Source organism: Miniopterus schreibersii (assembly GCF_964146895.1).
Source record: "Miniopterus schreibersii genome assembly, chromosome: 1".
NCBI classification, from domain to species: Eukaryota; Metazoa; Chordata; class Mammalia; order Chiroptera; family Miniopteridae; genus Miniopterus; species Miniopterus schreibersii.
In genome coordinates this window covers 165,013,411-165,038,010 of record NC_138101.1, presented here as the reverse complement: position 1 = coordinate 165,038,010, position 24,600 = coordinate 165,013,411, and the positions used below count along the sequence as shown (strand labels likewise).

The 24,600-nt window shown below is 45.4% G+C and overlaps 1 protein-coding gene across 3 annotated transcripts in view; it reads left to right on the top strand.

Annotated features, from left to right (window-relative positions):
- The window catches only part of CDKL1 (cyclin dependent kinase like 1), a 51,276-nt gene that overhangs the window by 13,530 nt on the left and 13,146 nt on the right, over window positions 1-24,600 (top strand). For all 3 annotated transcript variants that reach the window (XM_081160184.1, XM_081160183.1, XM_081160185.1), the window contains 4 exons: window positions 10,677-10,798; window positions 20,369-20,441; window positions 22,711-22,801; window positions 23,377-23,577. In XM_081160184.1, the coding sequence (XP_081016310.1) occupies window positions 10,677-10,798; window positions 20,369-20,441; window positions 22,711-22,801; window positions 23,377-23,577 (487 nt within the window). The remainder of the gene's footprint in view (window positions 1-10,676; window positions 10,799-20,368; window positions 20,442-22,710; window positions 22,802-23,376; window positions 23,578-24,600) is intronic.

Genomic DNA, 24,600 nt, shown 5'->3' with positions numbered 1-24,600 from the left:
ATGAAATCTGACTTTAAAACATTAACATGTAATTAAAAAAAAAAAAATTTAAACACCATTCAAGCCAAACAAAACACATCCGCAGACAGTGGTTGGCCTGCAGGCTTAGTTTTGGGCCTTCAGATTGTGCAGCTTTCATGACATGCAGATGCTGTCGTCAGAGAACGGCAGCTCCGGCCCCTCGCTGTCCATTGCTAGAACATAGATGCTGGCCGTTTGTGGAAACTGGTTGTCAACAGCATGGAAGAGAAGGCAGAGCATTTCCTTGCCCACAATGATAGAAACCAAACAGTCCCCTTATCATCATCTCTACTTATTTGTTCAACAAGTGGAGACCTGTTTAATTTTATTTTTACAAGATAGCATAATAACTGCAAATAGTAACAGACTGTTTTGTTTGTTTATTAGAAGATTTTTTTGCCTTAGCTCATAATGTGTTTATCTAGAAAGATTATGTTCCTGCTGTGTAGTGAACTCCTAAGTAATAAAGCTGCCACACAGGTATTTCAAGAACAAAAGAAGCAGAAATCAACAAGCTGGTTCATTACCTACTTAAAGACACCCAGTTTGTCAGGGGATTAAGCACATACCATCTGCCCTAAATGCTCCTCCACACATCCTACCACACATCTTAAACTCTAGAAAATAAAATGCCATAGAGCAGGAGGAGGCAGGATCAGTGGTTATATAATGCACACTGATAAAGAATAAATGTTGCTATTGCTTTTTTTTTTTTTTACCACTTAAGTTATTTTTATTTCCAGCAAATAAAATTCATAGGTAGACAACCTGTGTTATACACATGGTGGGGCAAAAGTACGTTTACAATTGTTCATGGGGAAAATAATACAATAATTAATAACTAATAATACAAGAGTAAACTGTGTTTCGTGTACTCACAACTGTAAACCTACTTTTGCCCCACCCTGTATAGTTCTTTTTTAAATTTATCTTTATTGTTGAAAGTATTACAGATGTCTCCCTTTTTTCCCCATCGACTCCCTCCCCCCACTCCAGGCCTTCACCACACTATTGTCTATGTCCATGGGTTATGCATATATCCTATAAACGCTGGTTAATCTCTTCCAACCCCTCACCCCCGCCTTCCCTCTGAGATCCCTCAGCCTGTTCCATGCTTCTGTCTCTGGATCTGTTTTGTTCATCAGTTTATTTTGTTCATTAGATTCCTCATATGAGTAACATCATGTGGTACTTGTCTTTCTCTGACTGGCTTATTTCACTTAGCATAATACTCTCCAGGTCCCTCCATCCTGTCTCAAAGAGTAAGAGATCCTTCTTTTTTACAGCTGCATAGTATTCTATGGCATAAATGTACCACAGCTTTTTTATCCACTCATCTACTGATGGGCACTTGGGCTGTTTCCAGATCTTAGCTATTATAAATTACGCTGCTATGAACATAGGGGTGCATGTATTCTTTCTGATTGGTGTTTCAGGAATCTTAGGATATATTCCTACAAGTGGAATCACTGGGACAAATGGCAGTTCCATTTTTAATTTTTTGAGGAAACTCCTTACTGTTCCATAGTGGCTGCACCAGTCTGCATTCCCACCAGCAGTGTACTAGGGCTCCCTTTATAGAACATTCAAACCACACTAGAGAGCAGTACTTTTTTATATGGAATGGAAAATTTTTTGAATGGACCAGGCTTGTTTCTTTCACTTTAAATGTTCTAAATGTTTTAATTTGCCTTTTTATTTGGCAGGATTAATGTTTTAGACCTTTTAGGCCACAAATCTGCCTTCAGCGGGAATATTTTCTTGCTAATTATTAACCTTCTTTATTACTTATCAACTTTAAAAGCACTGTAGTAAAAATGCTGTTGGATAAAATTGCCTGGTTGAAAATCTTTGAACTCCATTCCTTTTTTAGTTAGAATAATGAAAGGTGAGTATCTAAATCAACTGATGCTATCAACCATATGTAAAAACCAAACAAATAATGTGTTTTATAACTGTCAGTACATTGCTGCATTCATTAGTGACTGCGCCGTCGTTCATTTTCATTTTGGTTACATCTGTACTATTGCTTCTTTCTTGGTACTTTTCATACACTCTACTTCGTTAGTCACAGTAAAACAGATTCAGCATCCACTGTGCATGTTCTCAGCCCGTGCTGGGTCTAGAGAGGAATCCAGAAGAGATCACAGCCCAGGTCTCTGGCCAGCGCACCAGCCTGGCACATTCTGTCCTGTCCGTGCTGTCCACAGCAAATCTAAAATGAATAAACTACAGGCCCCCTCTACCTTTCCACCCATGATTCCAGCTTTTTGTTGTTGTTAAACCTCACCCAAGGATATTTTTTCCATTGATTTTTAGAGAGAGTGGAAGGGAAGGATGGAAAGGGAGGGAGGAAGAGAGAGAGAGTTGTTAGAGACACATTGATTGGTTACCTCCCACACACACAAGGACTGGGGCCGGGGATGGAACCTGCAACCCAGGTACGTGCCTTTGACTGGAATTATCCCCCGAGTTTAGGTGCGCGGACCCAAGCTCTAACCACTGAGCAACACCGGCCAGGGTGACTTCAGCGTTTTCAGCACTCCTTCACTTCATACATCACACCCTTTCCTTCTCTAGTCATCCTTGAAACAAAACATAGCCAGGGTATGTATCTGCCATGGGGGTTCTTGGCATTTGGAGGAAATATGGGATCAAGGCACCTTTTTTTAAACCAAAAGAAAGTATTAAAGAATGATTCCTCAGCAACACCATAATGGGTGTGGAATATTTCCCTCTAGGCTGGACAGGATGGTAACAATTAAATAGCTTTTTAAATAATGAAAATAGCTTTTCCTTCTCCACAGCTGATGTATTAACTAGCTCTCTGAAACTAACTTCAAAATATCTATCTTGGTTTGACAATACAGTGAAGAGACCTATGCAAATCATTTAAAAGACATTTGTATGATACAGTAATGTGCTTATGTAAGAAAAAAGCTGAAGTTACAGAAGACTGTAAAGTGAAAAGGGAAGCCTATCTTGCCCTTCACGCTCCATTCTCACCCCCTGGCCCCACCCACCATCTCTCATATGTCATCCCAGAGGATTTTTGTGCTTGTACAAGGACATACATTTCCTCCTTAAAAACAGACACAAATGCTATCATACTGAATATGCTATCCTGTGATTTCCTTTTTACATTTAACAGTATATCTCGGACATCTTTATGAGTCAGCACATACTGATATGACTTACTCTTTTTAACAGTTGCATACTATTTTATCATTCGAATGTACTATAAAGTCCTACCGTTTATTTAACTACTCACCTATTAATGAACATTTGGCTTTTCCCATTGGCTAATTGTGTATACATCGAGCTCTGAAAGTTGGAGAGAATATGGGGGCAGGAGGCAGGATTTCTCTGTAAGTGGATTGTGGGAGGGATGATGAGAATCCAGTTCTGCTCCCCTCCTGGTTCCCAAACCCACAGAGAAGCTGCTGAAATGAAGATGCCATACCGCATGGTGGCGGCTGATTCAGTGCATGTGTCCCCGAAGGCTGGGGTACAGATGCCATCGTTCCTTAGGCTGGCTGGTGGTAGGTGATGGGGTTTATGGGAGAACCGATGGGTGGGTTCCTTAGCTGTGTGCTAATAATCATTCCTCCTCTGCAGTAAAGTGGGCCTCTGGTCTGATGTGTGGACTCCCATACTGGAAAAGCAAACACTCTCTAAGCCTGTGATTGTGGGGTGGGCAGGAAAGGTGCGCCCCATGTCTAGAGTTAGTGTCAGTTCCAGTAAGAACAGATCGCAACCCCTTCCACGTGGCAGCTGGTCTCCTCAGAGGACAGTGCATGTCGATGCCTAAGGGTCAGGCAGGCCCGGTCAGCAGCAGCAGGAGCCAGATCAGCCTTGGAGAGGGAGCCAGTGCTGCGGGGCCATGTGTCACCACCACCCCTGCAGCCGTGGCTCCCTGTTCATGGATCAATTGCACAAGCACTGGGGTGGCCAAGGACAGAGCAGGCTGGCATCCACCGGAGAACACACCCTCTGCCTGGTTGCTCAAGGCTCCCTCGGCATCAATATGAGGCCCAAAGACCCTCAAGCTCTGTGCTCACTCCCACAAGTACAATTTATGCCTCTTCTCCAAATGCTCTTTCAACCTCGCCCCTTCCAGACTTAAATTGACAAGACAAACTATTTGCCACTACCCACAGGCCCAGGCTTATCTCAGGCCCTTTCTTCCTCATGCAAAGTGAACCATCCAGCGCACTGCCTGAAGCTCGCTCAGAGGGAGGATCCCCTTTCATTGCTGTCCTTTAAAGCCTCTGCCAAGGGGGGCAATAGCATGGCGGCCGACCATTTTCAACTGGTGCCAGCATAGTGAGCTGATCCATCTGTGACCTCAACTTGGGGTTTTTCTCTTTCATTACCTGGAAACTCCCATTGAACCATACGTGTATGTCATTGACGGAGGGGTGACAGTGCAACAAAGCAGATGACATAGAATAAGCCACCTCTTTTTGTAACTTGCTTGTGTCTCTCCCTCCCCCCCCCCTTCTGGAGCTGGATCACAAATGTATAGTTTTCAGTTTGGTGGATGGCTGGTGCATGCTTGCAGCCTTATGATAGCGTGTCTCTGTTACCCAGTTCGCAGGGGCAGCTCTGGGTCACAGAATCACCTGATGTCCCATGGTCAGGTGCTCAGTCTCTACTAAGGACTTACCAGGTGTCCTTGTCAGGAATTAAGTCCCAAGTCATGGGACAGTGCTCCCATGCCAATGAATTTCCCCCTGTCCAGCCTTCTGTTTCTCCACGGCCATGGTGCGGCACCCTCAAGATTCCAGCTGGTACATATGAGCCAGGTCTTGGAATTCCCTGAGAACAGTTATTTCCTCCTGGAGCAAGAACCATATTGCCTTGCTCAGGGCTGTTACAGCCTCACCCTGGTTATAGGTCTGTGGGCCCTGGGAGGAGGAGGGGATCGAGTCAGGAGCCACCTGACTCACTGAGGTATTTTCAGCTCTCCATGGGAGAGGAAGCATTTCACCTTCGGCAAAGGGGCAGAGGCTGCTTTTAGGGCTCAGAGAAGTTTGAGGGTCTAAGATTCTCAGGGTTATCTTCCTAAATGTCCCTATCCCAGATTTCTGGGTCCCTCGCTTTTTTCACCAGGGCCCTGACTTTGGCTTAAGAGACGTGTTGAGGCAGTATGTCATCTCTTTTGTCTCTCTGCTACTCTTAAACTTTAAGTCCTGAGCCCGATTTTAGCACAGTCTGTCCTGGGTCTACAGGAGATAACTGTCTCTTTAAGTACTGCCGTAGAGGCCTTCTGACTCCCCCAGTTGATGGATGACTAACCGGAACCCATCTATCATTCTCTGTTTTCTTTTTTCAATGACTTAAAGGTGTTAACAAAAGCCGGCTCATTCGATAATCCCCGTAATTACCACTGCCCCATATGAGTCATGTGCCACGGCTGTTGCACAAGCCAGCCCACCCCTCATGCAGGAGCACCACTAATGAAAGTCAGGAATCGTGTTGCCGCACCTCCCCAGGGCTCCCTCTCGCCCCACTTACCTCCAGCAGTGGGGGCCTTGGGGGCCTGGTTGCCATCTGCCTGGTGATTGATCCGGTTCCAGAATCCTATTCTGAAGGTCTGCTAGCGAGGGCCACGTCTAGTACCAGCTCTCTCAGCCTGTACACCTCCAGAAAGCAAAGTCTGAGACAAGGGACTCTGTTAGTAGCCTGTTTTGGGAAGTGATACCGGGGAGCAGGAGTAGGGGACAGGAGAGAGGGAAATAGGGAAGGAGGCAAAGCCAGTGCAAGGGGCAGCAGGGACTCCTTCTGCCAGGGCTCTGCAAGAAGTCTGAGGACTAGAAGAGGAGGATTTACCCACCAGTTCCTGTCCCCCGTTGGTCAAGGGATCACCCCATGGAGTTTTACCTTCCACATGTTAGATTCAACCCACCAGCATCCCAAATCTCAGTTTCCCAGAAGCCCTGGGGCAGAAAACCAAAGACACAGAGCGCAGCAGAGGTGAGGGGCTGCAGACTACATGGCGCAAACCTGGTTGCTACAGAAATGGTTAAATTCAAAGCTGCCCTGCAAGGAGGGGAAGCAGGACAGGAGAGGCAACTAACACCTTGTTGCTAATCTGCAAACATTCCAGGCAAGATCCCACAGAAGAGCCTTTGGGATGGTAGTTCTGTCTTCCTGGAACATCTCTGGACATCCTCAGGACCACCTTCTCCAGATCTTTCGTCATGTGTCTCCTTTTCAGTGAGGTCTTCTCTGATCACTCTGTTTAAATGCAGCCCCCCATCATATTATGTCTCCTACTTACTTTATTTACTTGTCACCATCTAGTGTGCTCAGATACAGAGGTGAGAAAATACAGGTTTACAGTTCTTATGGAAAATAATAATAAATAATAATACAAGAATAAAGTGTGTTTTGTGTACTCACAATTGTAAACCTACTTTTGTCCACCCCTTTATAAGCTCCCGGCAGCAGAGATTTTTGTCAGCTTTGCTAAATATTGTAGTTTCAGAGCTTAGAATAATGTCTGGCACCCAGTAGGACTCAGTATATGTTTCAAATAATAATCTATAACAAGTGAATATGTGAAAATAGAATGTTTTGCACATATCTTAGTGTCCTTTCTGTTTTGATTTATTTTCATCAGATTACTCAGTAGCTTGCCTCCTTCACCTGACATACATCATTGTCAAAGATCAATAGAGAGGCCTCTATTAATTTCATTCTTTTTAATAGCTGCACAGTACTTAATATTTCATTGTTTAAATGTACCACTATTTATTTAGCCACCCTCTTCTATCAAAGGACATTTGTGTTATTTCCAACTTTTTACCTACACAAACAATACTTCAATAAATATCCTTGTACATGTATTTTTATGTAGTGGTGCTTTTATTTATATAAGGTATATTCCCAGAAGTGGTGTGCTGGGTAGAAGGGTGTGTGTGTGTGTGTGTGTGTGTATGTGTGTGTGTGTGTGTACGTGTGTTTCAATAGACTTTTTTATTTTTTTATTTTTAAATTTATCTTTATTGTTGAAAGTGTTACAGATGTCCCCTTTTTTCCCCCATTGATCCCCTCCACCCCGCATCTACCTCACCCCCAGGCCTTCCCCATAACAGTGTGTCCATAGATTATACATATACGCATATAAGTTCTTTGATTAATCTCTCCCCACCAACTCCGCCATCCCCACCTTCCCTCTGAGATCCCTTAGTCTGTTCCAGTGCTTCTGTGTCTCTGGATCTATTTTGTTCATCAGTTTATTTTGTTCATTAGATTCCACATAGGAGTGAGATCATGTTGTATTTGTCTTTCTCTGCCTGGCTTATTTCACTTAGCATAATACTTTCCAGGTCCCTCCACGCTGTCCCAAAGGGTAAGAGATCCTTCTTCTTTACAGCTGCGTAGTATTCCATGGCATAAATGTACCACAGCTTTTTTACCCACTCATCTACTGATGGGCACTTGGGTTGTTTCCAGATCTTAGCTTCAAGAGACTTTATTTTTTAAAACAGTTTTGATTTACAGAAATCTGAGACCATCATATAGAGAGTTCCCATATACTGTCCACCTGGTTTCACATATTATTTATTTATTTATTTTAAATATATCTTTATTAATTTCAGAGAGAGGAAAGGAGAGGGAGAGAAAGAGACAGAAACGTCAATGATGAGAGAGTCATGGATCGAGCCCACAACCTGGGCATGTGCCCTGACCGGGAATCGAACCCCGATCGCCTGGATCCTAGGTCGACGCTCAACCTCTGAGCCACGCCCGGCCGGGCTGGTTTCACGTATTATTAACCTCTTGCATTAGTATAGTACATATGTTATAATTAATGAACTAGTATTTATACATTATCATTAACTAAGGCCCATATTTGATTCAGATTTCCTTAGTGTCAGTCGAATGTCCTTTTCCTGTTCCAGGATCCCGCCTAGGATACTACATTATATTTACTCCTCATGTGTCCCTGGGCTTCTCTTGGTTGTGACAGTTTCAGATTGTCTGTGTTTTTGATGGCCATGACAGTTTTGAGGAGTACTGGTCAGGTGTTTTGTACAATGCACGTGTGTTGGAATTTGGTGTTTTTCTCATGGTTAGACTATAGTCATGGGTTTCGGGAGGAAAACCACATTACCTGGCTGAGATAGTGCTTGTAGGTTTCTCCACTAGGCAGTTGCTCTTGTCCTGTCTCCATCCTGTACTCTTCGGAAGGAGGACACTGTATGCAGCCCACACATCACGAGTGGGAAGTTAGGCTCTCCTCCATGAAGGCAGGGTATCTGCAGGAATTATTTGGAATTCTTCTACATCGGAGATTTATTTATTCTCACCTGTTTATTTATTCATTCAGTCAATCATTCATTTATATCAGTATGGACTCATGGATATTTTACATACCCCCATCAAAGTAGAGTTTGTTTTTGTTTTAGCATTTCCTTACTTTTTAGCACTACAAGATGCTCCAGCCTCATCTTGTATTTTTCCTGCCCTACCTAGAATCATCCATATCTCCCAGGAGCCCTGGTTTCCTTTGTTGGAGAAGAGTATTAGCAGCCAAGATCTGAGCTCTAGGTGTACTTGTTGCTACTGGGGTATGGTTGCTTCTAGGCCCTTTGACCTGACAGAGCAAGGTGATCTATGTGTGTGTACCAACCCATGTATACAAACATGTCTACGGTTATTTCTGTATGTAATCATCTGTATTTGTATTAAACTAAACATGAGTTCATACGATGTCTCCAACTCTAATCCGGTATTTAAAATACAAAGAGAAAATAAAAGGGAGACCAAAGTATAATTGCAGCAGCAAAGGTGGAAACTTTATACACAAGAAACTACATCCATGTCTGAGCGGCCTAGCCTTCTAGATATAGTCTAGCTGGAGGATGGCGGTGACTGGCCTGGTAAGAACCTCTGGAACCCTCCAGATTGGGCCAGCCCAGCTCAGAATGCTGAGGAATGAGACTGGGTCTGAGACTTTGGCTTCACATACTCATAAAGACAAAGGGATTGTAATTAAATGAGCCCTGAACTACATCTTTGTAGTATATATGGTAATTTAGCCTGTTCTATTAAAATGACTTGTATGTGTAATAAACATGTTGAGTAAGCCCGTGACCGTCCATCCATCATGATGCTTGGTTCTTCTCATCTAATTCCTCTGTATGTTTCTAAAGAAGCCCCTTCAGTATTAAAGTGGAAACATCCAAACCCTCGTGAGTGCAGGCAGCACTGTGAATGTTGAGCTATAATCAAAACCTCCAGGCTACTGATTGCAAACTGGTTTCAAGATTAGAGGTGCCTCTCTGAGCTCTGGCACTGGAGTCAACAGAGAGAGGGGAGTAATGTGGTTTGAGAAGCTAAACCCGCAGGATCTGGCTGCACTGACACTGCTTCCAGGGAGGTCACACGGCCTCTGCTGGGGGAACCAGCCAGGCGCTCGCAGGCCTCTCCCCACCTGACCTTTCAGCAGCATCCAGCATCCATCACCGCAGACCTGGTCCCTCTCTCACTGATGGTCCCACCATCTGCCCCATTAAACAGACCTTTGGTCATCCTTGAGACTCCTTTGTTCTGCCAGGTTATGCCCGTGGCATCATGGCATCATCTTCTGTTACCTTCGCACTTATCTTGGGGACCTTCTTCCCTCTCTCCTACTCTGCTTCCTTCTCATCGGCACGCATCTGGGTGCAGGGGTTCCTTGGGTCTCTTCCCTTCTCACTCCCTCTTCAGGGCAGTCGCATCTGCCCATGGCCTCACTTACACTTGTGCTGACTCCAGCTTTTATCTTCAGCTCAAACTCCAGCCAGCCTGAGGATTCCACCTTGGTATCTCAGAGTCCCCACCAACCCAACATGCCCCAAACAGTAGTTTCTTCGCCCCAAAACCTGTTCCCTCTCTCACTGATGGTCCCACCATCTGCCCCATTCTAGAGACCTTTGGTCATCCTTAGATCCCCCTCTTCCCCCTCCCTCACCGCCAGCCCATCACCACATCTGATTATTCTAATAACAGAGAATATCTCTGAACACTGCCTTTCTCACCATCTGTCTTGCCTCTGCCCAGGTCCATGTTCTAGATTCATACCTTCTGGCACATCAGGTTGAAGAGTCTTCCGCGTTTCCTCAACTTAGGAATCACGATATGCTTATTCATTCACAAATAATTATCAAGGCCCCATTCGGGGGGTACAACAACTTTATTCTGAGTAAACAAGAGAACACAGACCCTGAGATGGTCCTTACATTCTATGTATTGATAGCAGAGGACATTAAACAATCAAGTGAGACATTCTCACTTTGTAATTACTACATGCTTCAGGGGAGCTACCAGCCAGACGGGGGAGGTCAGGGGACACCTCCTTAGGAAGGGACATTTCATCTGAGCCGTAAAGGGTGAGTTTGTATTTACTAAAAATTCCCCCCTCCCTTTCACTCTCCTTTCTTATCTCTCTCTGCCTTCACCAACCACCTGGGTTAATCACATTTCACTTACAAGCTGCTAAAAAAACAGCCCATGAAGAGAAGCAAGATAATACCATTTACAGGCCACTTCAGCCAAGACAAAAGCGTCCAAAAGGACAAACAGCTTTCTTTTTATTTGATCAAAACTAGAGAGAGCTCTTTCCTGACTCACATTTAACGCCTTGTTTTTCCTGTTTTCAGCAACTCAAGCATCCCAACCTCGTCAACCTGATCGAAGCTTTCCGGAGGAAGCGGAGGCTGCACCTGGTCTTTGAGTACTGCGACCACACGGTTCTGCATGAGTTGGACAGACACCGGAGAGGGTGAGTGAGCATCCCCCAAACAAAACCCAGCACGCGCACCGGGACTGTGCGGGGACGTTAGCAGCGACCCTTGTCAGGTGAGGCGAGAGGAGCCAGGGTCTGGACAGCGTGCTCCGCTGCTGGGCCGACGGAGGAGTTACCCAGTGTTAGGAAAGAGGCCACGTGGAATCATTTTCGTGGAGAGAGCAACCGCAGCATTATTAGGTCTGACTTGATCTCTTTAGGGCATTACCTCTGCACTACCCGAGAAGCTGCCCGAGTCTCTAAGAAAGAAAAGGAAGGATATTAGTTATTCTCTGCCTGACCAGGGAAGTGTGAGGACGTGGAGATTGAAAGGAAGATTCCAAAGACAATGGCTGCTGGGAAGTTGATGGCTAAAGAACGTGTCGCCGCATCCAAAGCAGTCCGGATGTCCCTTCTGCTGTTTTCATCAGGGCTTCTTTGGTTATAAGTGACAAAAACCCAGCGGAAGCAAGTGCAGGTCAAAAAGGCATGTGTTGGTGGCTGTGACTAAGAAGGACTGTGGGTGACTTTAAAGGCTTCGCTGATCTTATCACATCCCTCTAGCATATGCAACTCTTCCGTGTGCATTAGAAGAAGGCTTGGGGGCGGGGGGTCCTCTGGTTGAGGGTAGCCCTTGCCAGGGCGAGCAGAATGCAGGCTGGATTTTGGCTCCCACCCACTCCTCAGCTAGATGTCTTAAGGTAGAGTGCCATAGGTGGTGGCTGTTCGCTCTCTCAACTCTTCTTTTTTTTTAAATGTGTTTTTATTGATTTCGGGGGGGGGGGAGAGAGAGAAACATCAATGATGAGAGTCATTGATCGGCTGTCTCCTGCACGCCCCCTACTGGGGATGGAGCCCGCAACCTGGGCATGTGCCCCGACCAGGAATCGAACCGCGCTCTCCTGGATCATAGGCCGATGCTCAACCTCTGAGCCACACTGGCTGGGCTCAACTCTTCTTTGTGTTGGCTTCATTCTGCTTTGCAGGAGAGTCTCCCTTATAAGGTGAATTTTGGAGGGTGTGTGTGTGTGTGAGGGGTGTGTGGTGTGGGATGGGAAGAGTTAGGAAGGGAAAAATATGATAGAAAGCATGGCTGCAAGCTTTTATCAACCTATATAGCCATTCTAGAAGAAAGGAAGTTCTAGAAGAAGGTAGCATCTACATATAAAGTCCAGTGGAAGACTCTAAGTGGCTCAGCTCAGGTGATGCAACTATCCCTGTGGCCAGAAGGAAAGAGTGCAATGATTAGCATGCCCTGAGAGATATGATTCAAAGCAGGTCAGTCAAGGAAGACTTCATGGAGGAGGTGGCCTTTGGGTTGAAAGATGAGGAGATTTAAGAGAAGTTAAGCAGGAAAGGATATTCCATCTCTCCTTTTGCTCTGCTCCTGGGAGCCCAACTTTGGCTGGGGACAATATGCAGAGTGTATTGTAGATCAGAATGGTGGAATGAGGTCCCATCCCAGTCACACTCACACTCAGTGGCTGGAGGCTGAGGCTCTTTTAACAATGCTTTCAAGCCTGGCCCAAGGCCATGTAGTGGCGGTTATATATTATCTACCATGACCTCCAGGCAAGTGGGATTAAAGTGGTTTATAGTTTGTTAGTGACCATGGCATAGGCTTTTCATGTTAATTTACACAACCAGAGAGCCAAGAGAACAGACACCTCCCTTCAGAAAGTCATTGATACAGAGAAATGTGTTCAAGGGAGAAAACCTTGAGTATTATTGATATTTGCACTTTGGATGCTTAGAAGTGACATTTCAATGAAATTTATAAGTATAAGTTACTTGTGGCTTTGTGGTTGGTACAAGGGAGGTGTTGCAGGGAGTTTGATTAATCACATTAGATTGAGTCACCTGGAAACACTGATTAGTGGGAGGTTGAAAGCAATAGGGAGTCACTTCTTTTTGGCATACAGTTTGAGCAGAAGGAAAAAGGGATAGGACAAGAATGATTAGAGTTATTTTGGAGAAGATTCAGATTCATGTTGATACTAACAAGCCAATTTATGCCACAAGATAGAATAGGTATCCTGCTGCACTGACACAAATATGTATCTATTATAATTTCTAGTGCTGTGTTTCTGTTGTTCATATTTGCTCTCATACAAGAATCTTACCATTCCTTATCTTCTGTAGGCTTTAATATGCTTTGTACTTACTATTATATAACTATTGCTCTCTCAGATCTCAAAGTTTCATAAATGACTAGTTTAAGCATTCTCTCCTTATTTTTCTGCTCCTCTAGAAATGCAGCCAGATGCAATACTTCACAGATTCTCTCCTGGGCAGATTCTATTACCACCAGCTCCTCCTCTGTCTCTGGTATAGTTTGTTCAAAGAACATGTGGTGGGTAAAGGTTGTCACTACAAATTTTCATTTTCCTTCAGTAGAATTCCCAAACTTTATAGAGCCCTAAAAGTCTCTCTCTTTTTTAAAAATACATCTTTATTGATTTCAGAGAGAGGGGGAGAGAGAGAGAAACATCAATGATGAGAGAGTCATTGATTGACTGCCTCCTGCACACCCCCTGCTGGAGATCGAGCCCGCAGCCCTGGCATGTGCCTTGACCGGGAATGGAACCACCATCTCCTGGATCATAGGTCAATGCTCAACCGCTGAGCCATGCTGGCCGGGCTCTCTCTTTTTTCTAATTAAAAGTGATATATTGTTTGTTGTAAAATTTTTAAAGTACCACAGCGACATCTAGAAAGAAACATAATTAGTTTAAAATTTTATTTTAATTATTTTTATGCATATATATCTAAAAAAATTATACTCTACATACTATTCTGCATTTTTATGTGTATTTGGGAGCTGTCCCCCTATTTATGCATATTTTCTTTTATATTTTTTAAGTGGCTGTATGGAATTTCATTGTACAAATATACCATAATTTCTTTACTCAATCCCCCATTGATAAATATTTAGATTGTTTCTAGTTTTCTACAGTAAACAACCACTTGCATAAGTAGTTTTATAGGATAAATTCCTAAGAACATATTATTTCTACAGGAGCTTAGCCAGCCCTTTCTTCTCCAACTTTGTTGTAGTCTTGAGTAGAAGTGAAGCTTTGGTTGTTTGGCTTCTTGTAATGTCACAATGTTAGAGAAGCAGTAGTGGAAACAGCGGTGCTGTACGGAGAATGCCAGGAAGAGGTCCGTGTTCTCTCTTCATCTCTCTCGTCTCATGATAGATGAGAATTTAACTTTCTTACACCATTACACTCTGTTTCCCTTTTCTACTCCCCCAAAATAGTTACATTAAGATTTTATTAATTCAGTATTCACTGTTTCCATTATGATGCCTATGTAAATATTACTTACGGCTGAGCATCTTACCGTACTAGGGTTTCCTTTCGTACTTTTTCTGCAAATTAATATTTGCCATGGTTTTTAAATTTGCTTAATATCCTTTAACCCTATTGCTAACTTTTCTCACTCTCTCTATTAGCCTCTCAATATACTTTTCCACAGGATAATCACATCACATAACCCATTCATTCCTTTTTCTTTTTCTTTTTCTTTTTGCGACCTCCTGTCTTTAGAAAACCCATTCATTCTCCCTCTGCCTGGCTTGTGCTCAAAGCCTGTCATCCAGCTGTCTTCCTGAGGCTTCCCTTTGCTGTCATCCTTGGAATCCCACTGCATTTCTCTATGGTTGGATTTACCGCTTCCCCGATCTCCTGTCTTCCTCTTTCTGGGTTTATTTACTTATTTTGGCCAAGTACATCCATCTCCAATCCTTTAAAAAGATGGCACAGTCACACAGAAATCTAGACTACAGACATTTCTACAATATCCCATCCCCTGCTCCTCATTTCCCCTTGGAGTCAGTCACTCGGAATCCCCTACTGTTCCTGGAGGTGAAACAATTCCCAAAGCAGGCAGGAGGAATGCGGAGGGCACACGGGCGAGGGCTCAGGAGCACGCCCCTCCACCCTTCCTACCAGTGGAAGTGGGTCCCCTTCCAGGCTCCTGGGGAGGAGCGCCCCTGCTGAGCCCAGGGGCGCCCAGTGGGCTTCGGAGGAGCAGTCGCAGCTCCTCGAGCCAGCTGACTAAAGAGCCCCAGGGAGGCCACCCAGCAGGGTGGCGACCCAGGCAATGAAGACACATCTTGCTGAGCCCCTCCCACCTTGGTTTGGGACAGAAAATATAGCGAGTGTCCTTGGTCATTTTTCGCAGACCCTGCTTAGACCTGCGTTTCTAGGTCTGGGCAGCTGACATCTTCAGGAGTACAAGCCCCAGGAGGCCGGCCGCTGCCTGGGAGTCCAAGAGGCCCAGGCTGGACGCGCCCGGCGCCCCTGGAGCGCTGTTCCCTGGGAGGAGGAGATGGGGACCTGGTTTGTTCACGCGCCTGATCTCACGGGGGAGGAGACCCAGGCCCAGGAGAAAACCTCAAACTCCACTTCCTCGCAGCCTACACCTACGGTTGAGCTTCTGCATGGTTCCCCTGAAGGGACAGCTTGTCTTTGAGCTAGAATCCCAACGGGGGCTCTTAGAGGCAGGGAAGAGGGAGAGAGAACGGCCCCTTCCCTGCCTCGCTCGGCCCCAGGGCCCGGCACGAGCACCATCTGCCACCAGTTGGGAAACACACTGTGGAGTGGAGGGAATTCCTTCGCTTGCCAGCATAAGCTGCAGCCTGCAGAACGTCTGCATCAGCCCGAAGGGTCTGGCCAGACACCCAGGCCCTCCCAAAGCTTCTAAGTTTGTTTGTTAAGTATTTTCCTATTTATTTAAGATAGTATAAGGCAGAGGGCACGGTGATGACAACCCTCGACGTGCCTGGCTCTTGAGTCACGCTGTTCCTGTCTGGACGGGCTCTTTCTGCGCCCGGGACACAGCCGTTGTCCTGTCACTTCCCGTCTCCTCCTCCTGGAAGCCCCTGCGGCTGCCCTCCGGCGTCAGGCCTCCGGCTTCCCTGCGTCCTGTCCACTTCTGTGATAGTTTACGCCTTTTTGTTGGAGTGCATCCTCCAGGGGGCTTCCCGAGAAAGGGCATAGGGGGGCGGGAGAGAGAGAGAGAGAGAGAGAGAGAGAGAGAGAGGGAGAGAGAGAGAGGGACTGGGAGCGTTCTCTTGCATGTTTAAAACGTATTTTCTCTTCACACTTGACTTGTATGTTGTTTGTTTTTGGTGAAAATCCTGGGCCTTGTTTCTCACCCATTATCCTGGCACTTGGTGGACCCTTTCTGTCTGAGAAAAAACATTTTTTGAATTGTTTTGTTACTGATTTCCTATCCTCTGTTTTCTCTATTTTCTCTTTTCCGGGACCTTCTGTTATTCGGAGGTCTGACTCTGGTCCTGTTGTTTCCTTATAATGGCCTGTTCTTCTTCCACAGATGCAACAGCTTTCCTGTTGCCGTCCTCCCTAAGGATATTAATGTTGTTGTTTTTCCAATGTTCTCTTCACTCTCCATAGTTTCTGTTTCTTTTGAGTTGCGTTCTTTTTGTTTGTTTCTCTTTCTTATTTGAGACTTTCTTGGGCAAATGTAATCTTGTTTGTCTATGGCTTACAGTAGGGAACCCTTGGAAGCTCTCGACTTCACTATGGGGTTATCTGGCTGGGCCATTTGCTGGGGAAGCACCAATCTTCAGATTTTTCCTCCTGAGCTTCCACTAAAAAAGTCTTTTTTTAAAGATTTTTTTTTTTTTACTTTTCGGAGAGAGGGGAAGAGAAAGGGAGAGAGAAAGGGAGAAAAAAAACATTGACTGTCTGCCTCCTACACGCCCCCTACCAGGGATCGAGCACTCAATCCTGGGCATGTGCCCTGACCAGGAATCGAACCAGTGACCTTTCAGTGCATGGGATGACATCCAACCCCCTGAGCCAAACCGGGCAGGGCATGCCTTCCAATACTTTGCCTAAAGAGTAAAGTCTGGCTGCCAGCTTTCTCAGGACCTAGTGCAGGAAGAGGGCTGGGGAGCCTCCGCATTCCATACTTCATATGTTTACAGTCACTTAACCCCTGCTTGTGGAGCAGTATCCACGGTCTCAACTGTACCGGGTGCCCTCTCTTTTGTCCCCCCCAGAAAACAAAACTGTCGCCTTCTACTGGATTCGACTAGGGGAGGGAGTCTGGGGGTTTGTTTCCCAAACAGGTTTTCCCACACTCCTTCCTCCCGCTTCCATGGAGACCTTAGCCGCTGGTTCCTGAGCCTTCTGAGGATTCACTGGGGCAAACCGGCTGGTCCTCCACACTCCGCTCTCCGGGCTTAGCTTTCAGCTTTCTAGGATCTGTTTTCAGTCATCAGTCATCTGATTGCTTTTGGATTCCAAAATGTGGTGTTATCTCTTTTTCTGTTCTCTCTGACCATGTAGGGTTTTTTAAAGCTCTCCATGCCCTGGCCAGTGTTGCGCAGTGGTTAGAGCATCGTGCCACGCACCCAAGGGCCATGGGTTTGATTCCCAGACAAGGGCACGTACCTGGGTTGCAGGTTTGATCCCCCCCATCAGGGCGCGTGCAGGAGGCAACCAGTCGATGTGGCTCTCTCACACTGATATGTCTCTCTCCCCCTTCCTCCTACCCTCCCACTCGCTCTAAAAATCAATGGAAAATTTAAAAAATAAAAATTAAAAAATAAAAATCAATGGAAAAAATATCCTCCAGTGAGGATTAACAAATAAAAGCTTAAAAAAAAATCTCTCAATGTAGTTCTAGTCAGGTTTGGGGAGGGAGTGAAATTAGATGGCTTTGTCCACTCCACCGCCTTAATTCAGAAGTCCCTCGAAACACTCTCTTCAGTGGGCTTCAGTGACACCATTCTCCTGGGTGTCGCCTTAGTTCTCTTGAGGCTCGGCTCTCGTCTCTTGCTGGGTCCCCCCTGCTCTGTGTGACCTCTACAAGTTTCAGGGCCTCTGGGCTTCAGTCTCCTCCTTTTTTTCTGTATTCACTTCTCAAGTGACCCCCTCTAGTCCTAGGGCCCTGAGTGCCATGTACCTGCCAAATTTATACTTCCAGCAGGACCTTCCTCCTGAATTCAGAGCCGCCTCCTTAGAGCCTTCCCTTGGATGTCCCCAAACCATCTCGTTTTATTCCCCCCCTCCCCTGAACCAGGTACCCCCCACCCCCTGGCATTCTCCTAAGTGAAAGGCCCATCACGAACCAGCTACTCACACTAACCCTCATGTCATTCGGGTGTTTTTTTTTGTTTTTTTTTAAATATATCTTTTTTATTGATTTCAGAGAGAGGAAGGGAGAGGGAGACAGAGATAGAAACATCAATGATGAGAGAGTCATTGATCGAGCCCACAGCCCGGGCATGTGCCCTGACCAGGAATCGAACCCCAATCGCCTGGATCCTAGGTTGACGCTCAACCGCTGAGCCACGCCTGGCCTGGCTCCCTGTTTTCTCTCCTTTCCTCACATCCAGTCCCCCAGAAAATCCTGAAGACCATTTTTAAAACATAGCCTAAGTCTGGTCCCATCACTGAACCGCTGTGGCTGATGCAGTGAAGGAGAGAAGCTCCCTGGAACACTGTGTGAAACAGCAGCCCTTCCAGCGCAGCACCTCTGTGCATGTGTGTGCCTCCAGTTCCAGTCCAGCACCACAGAATAGATCCCACTTTCCTCCCTTTCCATGTTTGCTACTCCCCTCTCAGGCAGTGAAAAACCTGGCTCCTGTCATCAGCAGCTAACAAGAACCTTAGGGATTGCCCCGGCCGGGCGGCTCAGTTGGTTGGAGCACAGTCCCATACACCAAAAGTTGCAGGTTTGAGTCCTAGGCAGGGCACATATGGGATGCAACCGATCGATGTTTCTCTCTCACATTGATGTTTCTCTCTCTCTCCATCTCCTTTCCTCTCTCTCTAAAAAAATCAACTAAAAAAAAAGAAAAGAGCCCAGCCGGGCGTGGCTCAGCGGTTGAGCATCGACCTAGGATCCAGGCGATCGGGGTTCGATTCCTGGTCAGGGCACATGCCCGGGTTGTGGGCTGCAGCCAATCAATGACTCTCTCATCACTGATGTTTCTCTCTCTCTCCTTCTCCCTTCCTCTCTCTGAAATCAATAAAGATATATTTAAAAAAAAAAAAAAAGACAAGAAAAGAAATGGAGTACTAAAAAAGTGAAATGAGTAGCGAACCCAGAACAACACGAGGTAGATTGTACAGAGCTTTCACACTTGGGAATTGTGTAATGTTCCTCAGCCTTAGAGGAACATTAATGATATGCTATTATAACTTAGTTGTAAATGCTCCTTTTAAATAATTTCTTTCGGGAAACATTCTTAGAGACTAAAGTTGCCTGGGATTGATAACCTTCTATTAATAGTTAATTCAATAAATAATCAAAATATATCCATTTTTCTGGCCAAAAATTGGAGGCTGAAGGAAAGCTTTTCCCCTGAAATGTTCCCTTCTTAGTTGTATTTTTCTAGACAGGGGCATTTTTCTAGCACCTGTGCCCCTAGAATAAGGAAGAGAAACTGGAGAGAAGCTGCTTGAAGCCCAGGGACATAGTTCTGGTGTGGAATGTCCCCGCTAGTCTTCCTGGACGTGGCCTCTTCCACGTCCCACTGTCGAAGCATCCTCTTATCTGCCCGAAAGGATTTCCTAAACATCTGCTCTGTGACAACAGTGACCTTGCAGCTCCTCGCAGAGGCTGGAAGTGCCCTTTTTTTGGTCACCGCAACACAACTATTCAAGAGTTTCCTCCCCAGCTTGGTTCTTCCTTCTGCCCGAGGAGCACAACAACGTTGTTTAATGTTTGATTCGCAAGAACACTAGGTCCAGCTGGGGGTGGGGGCCTCTGAAAATAAACATACACTTTCTGTAGCCCATTTCACTCACTGCCGAATGAAAACAAATTCTCCCCCAGGAGGTGCTTTATTCTGATTTGCACAGAGGAGCTGCTGGGACTACTGGCTGCCCAATTATAAGTTTAAAGTCAGGGAAGAAGTGCTAGGAATGTGACATCAAGTTTAGATGCGGAAAGATGAGGGGGGGATGCAGTCAGCTACCAGGGGGGAGCAGTGGGGAAAGAACCAAGCTATCTATGTGAGTTTTTAATTGTTGTTAACTTTTGTTACATGATGTACAATGTAAACCTCTTCCCTGTCTTCAGCAAAATCTTCATTACCTTAAAAAAAAAAATTCTGCCTAGGGAGCCTGGAGAAACCACACATAGACGATAAGTTCTGCTGCAAGGCCATTAGTTTGGGGCAACTTGAAAAAACAAACAACATATTTTATGCTGTATATTAACTAACTTTCCAGCAACAAAAAACTTCTTATAGAAATGGAGCTCAAGCTAGCAGGCAGGTTCCCAGGGGTGTCACAGATATTAAGGTCGGTGAAGTCCCAGTGGGTCCTCACGGTCCCTCCCTGTAGAAGCAGATGATTGTATTGTTGTGAGCTTGCTGTCCCTTGAGCTCAGCAGTGTGCGGGTCACATGTTCTTTTGGACCTGTGGAATGCCATCTCAATGAGTTAGATGACTCTACGTGCCACCGAGGATTTTCCACTATGAAAGTCTGTCTTAGTTTACTTTTTTATTTTTATTTTTTGAGCTGAATTCCATGGCTACACTAAAGAATGTGTTTGTGTTGCTTCTTTACTTTCACTAGGGTACCAGAACATCTCGTGAAGAGCATAACTTGGCAGACACTGCAAGCTGTAAATTTTTGCCATAAACACAATGTAAGTCTTATGATCTCCGTTAAAAAAAAAATCAGAAGGCTGCCCTTGACCTGAGGTGGAGCCTTTGTTCAAAGTTTATATCATGCTTTTGTGGGTATAATTTTTTATCCAAATCTTCTTAAGCCTGGCTGGGGTAAGTAGAAGTTAAAAATGCCAACCTAACTATTCTTTCTTGTTCAGGTCACATAAAAGATGTATTTTTATGTTTTATACTTATCAGAAGCTACTCAGATTTAAGGTGGCATCCCATGCACTTGGAGTTTGTATAGGTCTGCTACCCTCCAAAGGCTCTGAAATTGGGGAGGGGAACCCCATGTGACTCATGCCTGTTCAGTGGCAGTAGGTGGAGTGCCAAGCAGGACGCCCAAATGGTAGCATCTGCTTTGCTGAGATACGAGTGCCAGTGGAAGCCTGTGACACTCCCGGCCACAGCAAGGCCTGGCCGAGGCAGTGGCCCCAGCTGGTGTGACTTCACAGATGCGGAGAACCCTGCTGCCCCCTTGAACACAACACTGCCCACTCCCTGCACACAGAAGCCAGATTCCGGTATTAGAGCTTCATTTTGGCCACAAGGGCAGTCTGACTGCAATATGTCCATCTACGGGCCGCCAGGGTCAGTTTAGCTGGTGGGACTGAATCCTCGTTTTTAAGCTGTCCTACATGATTTTTCCCGACTTTGCCTTCCCAGAAGCAGGAAATATGATAGTAGTCAGCACTTCTTCCACTGAGTCTCCACCTCACTGAAGGCTACAGTCCTTGTCAGAATGCATGTAGAGCAGGGAGCATGGACGCCTTATATTGCTATTTTCTGGGAGTGAGGGTTAGTGCCTTCCTGAGAGTAGGTTTTAGGATAGGGGAACAAGAGAAACTACATACAGGCCCTTGTGAGGAAAATCAGAGACACTGAAGACAAATGCATACCACAGCTCCCTGGAGAGCCCCTGACCACTCTGTTTGGCCACATGTGCTGATGGGGGAGGGTGTAGAAACTTGTAAAGAATTCCCAGAACAGAGTAGGAGCACATTCTTGCTTACAAGTACTGCTGACCATTTGTCACCATGATATCCACGGTCTTACCCATTTATAGTAACATGTGAAGCCAGTGGTAAAAGAGGGGAGAGATCTCAGGGCCATTAATTGCTGAGAACCAGATAGATTGTAATAAAATAATTCAGAAATTGTCTCCTGAGATTTTTTCCCGAGTAATGAATACCCCTTTGGGGAAACACTGACACTGACCTCTCACCCCAAAGGTCTTTTGGAGTGAGTACTAGGCAGGGCCCTCTTTCCAAATTCTAGAAAGTCAAGAATGCCCCAGGGTTTCAGCTGCGAGCCAGAGGGGGTCTCTCATTGCAGAAGGATCCAGCATTCTTCCCCAGAGAGGAAAAGGCTTGGAAGAGGGGAAAGTTATTAGGAACCCTGAGAAGTATTTTAACCCAGCTGTTTTTATGTAATTGTTAATCAGGTTGTTGATTTGTTCTTTGCCAAGAAAATTATTTAATAAGAAAATCATGTGAAGATTCTTAAACATTCTTCTAACATCTCCCTGTTAAACCATGACAGCTGTGGTTTGGGAACCACAGGTGATTTGAGTCTAAACTGTGGCGGGGATGCAGCTCTAAGGACACTTGTGTGTGGGACGGAGCTGACACCTAGCGACACTCTCCAGAGGGTGAGCACAGCCTGCTCTTGTTTATCTCGTCAGGACAAATGTCAGAGCTGGAAGGGAGGTCTCTCAGCAACTCGGTTCCCGCCCTTCTCTTCCCCAGCTTATCTCAGCAGGCCCAGGGCTTGTCCTGTTTACCAGGCGACTGTGTTCTGTTGTTAAACAACTGAATTGTGAATCCTGCTTAGGCACCAACTTGCAGCTCCAGCCATGGTGGCGGAGGCCTCGTCCAGAGCCTTTTGACATTTCCCTTTCATCTGGGGTTGCCAGATTAAATACATGCCCAACACTACATGAGACATACTAAACAATTTTTTTTAAAAATAATTTTTTAACTAAAATTTAAATTTACCTGGGTATCCTTGTTGGGCCTTTGGGGCCCTTCAGGAATTTGGAATGACTCAGGCCATGATAGGTAATGTATTAGATTTATTTCATGCTGCTGTTTTGCAAATTTGGGTATTTTGCAGCCTATTATCCAAAAGGCCAGTGAGAGATTCAAATAATTTCTCAATTATTTACTAGTTATTTGTGTGTCCTATTTATCCCACATATTATAATTGCTCTTTAATGATCTGTTTTGGTTCGATTTTTGTGACTAGTGCATACATAGAGACGTGAAGCCAGAAAACATCCTCATCACAAAACATTCAGTGATTAAGCTTTGTGACTTCGGATTTGCTCGGCTTTTGAGTGAGTATGAAGTTTCTCTTAAGTATGAAAGATGAAAAGATTCTTTATATAATAAAGGATCTAAATGCTATGGAAAGCTAGTTCCTGGATGTTTAGGGCCTAAGCTTGCTATAAATTACAAAGATGTAATTACTGAAAACATGTCGATACATACAGTGGTTTAAAATGTTTGCTATATGTAAATTATACCACAGCGAAGAGGTTATTAAAAAGTATGTTACCCTCCTGGTTTCTACCATTTTTTGCTAAAACAGTACTTCTGAAAAGTAATATTTTAGAAGAGTGGTTTTTAAGTTTGGCTGCAGGTTTAAACCACATGGGGAACTGTAACTGTGAAAATTATACTGATTCTCCCGCCCAGGGATTGTGGTTTAATCAGACGTGGGTGGGGCCCAAGCATCAGTAATTTTAAAAATTCTGTATTCCAATGGATTTTAATGTGCAAGTAGTATGGAGAAGCACTGATTTAGAAAAGCCACAAGATGGGGCACAAGCTGGATGTCTTAGGTCTTCCCCCTCGCGGTTTTGAGTCCTTGTTTCGACTGCTCTGTTTCTCACGTCTCATCCCTGGCCAGCTGGACCAAGTGACTACTACACAGACTACGTGGCTACCAGGTGGTACCGCTCCCCAGAGCTGTTGGTCGGGGACACGCAGTATGGCCCCCCAGTAGATGTTTGGGCAATTGGCTGTGTCTTTGCTGAGCTGCTATCAGGGCTGCCTCTGTGGCCAGGAAAATCAGACGTGGATCAGCTCTATCTGATCAGGAAAACCTTAGGTAAGTGGTGCCTCTGTCCCACCTTTTGGGAAGCTGGATAGATTTACCCAAGCAGTGCAGGGTAGAGCCAAGTTCCTAGTCTCACCGAACGCCCTTTACTGTTACGAAGGAGGGACACTCTCAACGTCTCTTTAAATGACTCCATTAAATGTATCCACATTTGTTTTAATGGAAAGAATCCACAATTTTGAGTATGTACTAATTGTCCAAAAAGACACAGTTCTCTCTTCGCATAGTTTGGATCAAGTTAAACTCTGAACAGTGATCATAGCAACAATAACAACATAGATTTCTCTAAGGGCCTAGCAGTTTACGGAATGCTGGTGGGTTTCATTTCCTTTAGGACGATGGGGCAGTTCATTCATGGGTTGTCTGGGACTCCAGCCTGCCAGGCTGGTGTGGATTATTCAGATGCTATAGAGAAAGGTTCTCAGCCTTCTGTGTGTCAGGAAGAAAGTCATTCTTCTAATGTGACTCTTCTCGCCTTGCTTTCCCACCCCAGCCCCCTTCCGTTCTTTCTACTCTTGGGGTGGAGGAGGCGAGGGGAGGAGGAGAGAGGGCAGGAGAGGGGCGGGTGAAAAGACCTGGAGGCAGTGATTGTCCTCTTCAAAAGTCAGGAGTTTAGCTACGGCTCCCCGAGTGTCCCAATTTAAAGGCCACTTGTCCTCTCCTACCCTCTTGTAGCACCTGCCATCATGTCCTGTCCTTTTACCTCCCCAAATGTGCTGTAAGCTGCCTGAGGGTGAGATCACGTCTTTTATTTCATTCTGTCCATCAACGTCTACACAGAGTAGGCAGTAAATATTTACTGGTGGCTTTCGTTGAGGACGTGTAAGGGACCTGGGAGCCCTGCCAGGGGCACTCAGCCTTCCTGTGCTCTGCTTCCCCTGGTGATTTTAGGACACCCTCTCCATGCCACTCCCCACCCCCACCCAAGCTCTGATGGAAGACGGTTATTAAGGTCCAGGCACTGCGATCATGATGAAGGAAGCTCTCTGAGGTCTCAGGCAAGGCATTACAGAG